Genomic DNA, 2500 nt, shown 5'->3' on the forward strand with positions numbered 1-2500 from the left:
TAAGTGGGCCATGCTTTTGAGTCGGCTAGCTAGTTAGCTAGTTAGCTCGTTAGCGCTCCCAGAGGGAGGTGAGGAGCATCAGGAGGAGGGCCAGGCCGAACCCCACCACTATGAGCAGGACGTGGGGGAGCGAGGAGGCGATGGAGGAGGCCAGGAGGGACGGGCTGGACCGGAGGGGGCGGGACCGCAGGTACTGGTCCACTGAGTCGGCCAGGCTGTAGTGTTTGGGGCAGAAGGCCAGGTCTCGACGGGCCTTCTCGATCCGGAACGTGTGGCTCACAGCGATGTTCCTCACCTGGGGAGAGAGGAGAGTTAGATGTTGCTGCTGCAAGAACTTGGAAGGTGTGGGTTTTTGCGTTCAACAACGTTATAATAATAATAATTATTATATAATAACTTTTTATTTGTATGCCGCTTTTCCTACAAACGTTGCAGCTCAAAGTGCTCCAATCGTTATATAATCATAAGCGAAGCTGTAGGTGCTACTTGAGGTCAAACCCCCTGGCTAATGGCTTTGATTAACCTGCATGTGCAGAGCCCTGTTCTTCATTCTGTCACCCCAGGGCTGATGGATGGATATCTCTGGGTCCTATATCTGCTTACTGCCGGGAGGATAGGGAGGATAGGGTGTCTGCATGGAAAATGTCTGCAGGGAGAGACGCCTTCAGACCGCCCAGGTGGTTGGTCCGGCTCACCTGGTGTAAGGCTTAGACTCAGACGCAGGTACGTCTTTAAGAAGCACCGTGGCTGTGGCTTTGCCTACGCACTGGATTATGGGCTAGTGGAAAATCGGACGCCTGTGACAACCCAGATTGACATCACCTTCCCGTTGAAGTTAATATTTAAATCGGTTAAAGGTTAGGTAAGGGTTAGGGTTTAGGTTAGGGTCATCCCGAAGATCTCATTGAGCATCTACCCTGGAATTTGTGTACCGGTACTTGTTTTTGTCACCTCTATATCGTTTTTTACATTTACATTTTAGTCATTTAGCAGACGCTTTTATCCAAAGCGGCTTACAATGAGTACATTTGTCTAAGTAAGTGAATCGACTATACACCAGTCATTGTAAGTAAAACCTTCAATAAGAACAAGTGCCGTCGGCATTCATAGTGCAGCTAGATAAAGGAAGAAAAGTTGTTGTTTTTTTATACCAGGTTCTGGTAATGTAGGGTGTTAGGAGGTGGTAATGTAGGGTGTTAGGAGGTGGTAATGTAGGGTGTTAGGTGGTGGTAATGTAGGGTGTTAGGAGGTGGTAATGTAGGGTGTTAGGAGGTGGTAATGTAGGGTGTTAGGAGGTGGTAATGTAGGGTGTTAGGAGGTGGTAATGTAGGGTGTTAGGGTAGTAATGTAGGGTGTTAGGTGGTGGTAATGTAGGGTGTTAGGTGGTGGTAATGTAGGGTGTTAGGTGGTGGTAATGTAGGGTGTTAGGAGGTGGTAATGTAGGGTGTTAGGTGGTGGTAATGTAGGGTGTTAGGTGGTGGTAATGTAGGGTGTTAGGAGGTGGTAATGTAGGGTGTAGTAATGTAGGGTGTTAGTGGAGAGGTGAGGGGATGGAGAGGTCTGAGGAGGAAGAGCCCAGGTGTACCCTAAAAAGACGGGTCTTTAGTCTAAGCCAGAAGACAGGAAGTGACTACTGTCTTGACAACGGTGGGAAGCCTCATCCTATCACTGGGGTGGAAAGACAAAGAAGAGCTGTGATTGGCCGGTCACTCCGTTCCTCCACCTCGGCTGGCCGCCTGGCACTGCCACCTCTGCGAGGACACAGCGGTCCTATTCAGTCATGGCTTTCCACTGTCCTGGCGCCCCGCTAGTGGAACAAGCTACCTATCTTCGGCCGTCAACTGAAGACCCATCCCTTCAGGTTACATCTTGACTGTCCCTCCTAAATACCTCCTCACCCCCCCCCACTACCCCCCTGTACAGTTCCTCTACTGTAAATAATAATAATAATTTTACTTTCTTCTAGCATTGAGACTGCCAATGGCCCCCTGGTCCTAGCATAGATTTGTTTTTTCTAATGATGACTGATGTATAGATGACTCACTTACTTTTAGACAAATGTAAGTCGCTTTGGATAAAGCAGCCGTCTGCTAAATCGTGATCTTAGAATTATAAGGTTCTATCTCCGTTTAGGGCAGTTCATAGATATTGAGCGTCAACGTTTTTATATTCCATTATGTTTTGTGAGATGGAACCTTTGTATTTTATGAATTACTATCTAAAACATTTCAACTTTTTAAAAATAACACCACACAGGCATTAATAAACACCTAATGGATCAGATTATAGAAAAAACTAAATTTTGACAAAAATGGAGATAGAACCTTATAATTCTAACGTCACGAAATGTAAGTCCCTTTGGATAAAGCAGGCGTCTGCTAAATGTAAAAAATGTTGAGATGGCGGCACCAGGCGGCCAGCGGAGGCGTCAGACCGGAGTAATCAGTTTTTTACCGGAGTAAAAAACATCACCGACTGGCACCATAGTCCACTAGCCTGA

At 46.8% G+C, this 2500-nt stretch overlaps 1 protein-coding gene across 1 annotated transcript in view; it reads right to left on the bottom strand.

Annotated features, from left to right (window-relative positions):
* Window positions 1-49: 49 nt before the first annotated feature.
* The window catches only part of sdr42e2 (short chain dehydrogenase/reductase family 42E, member 2), a gene marked incomplete at both ends in the record, with an annotated part of 25661 nt that continues 23210 nt past the window's right edge, over window positions 50-2500 (bottom strand). The window contains one exon of the mRNA XM_080523593.1: window positions 50-295. Within this exon, the coding sequence (XP_080379719.1) occupies window positions 50-295 (246 nt within the window). The remainder of the gene's footprint in view (window positions 296-2500) is intronic.

This window comes from Nansenia antarctica (genome assembly GCF_963989245.1).
Source record: "Nansenia antarctica genome assembly, chromosome: 2".
In the NCBI taxonomy this organism is placed as follows: domain Eukaryota; kingdom Metazoa; phylum Chordata; class Actinopteri; order Argentiniformes; family Microstomatidae; genus Nansenia; species Nansenia antarctica.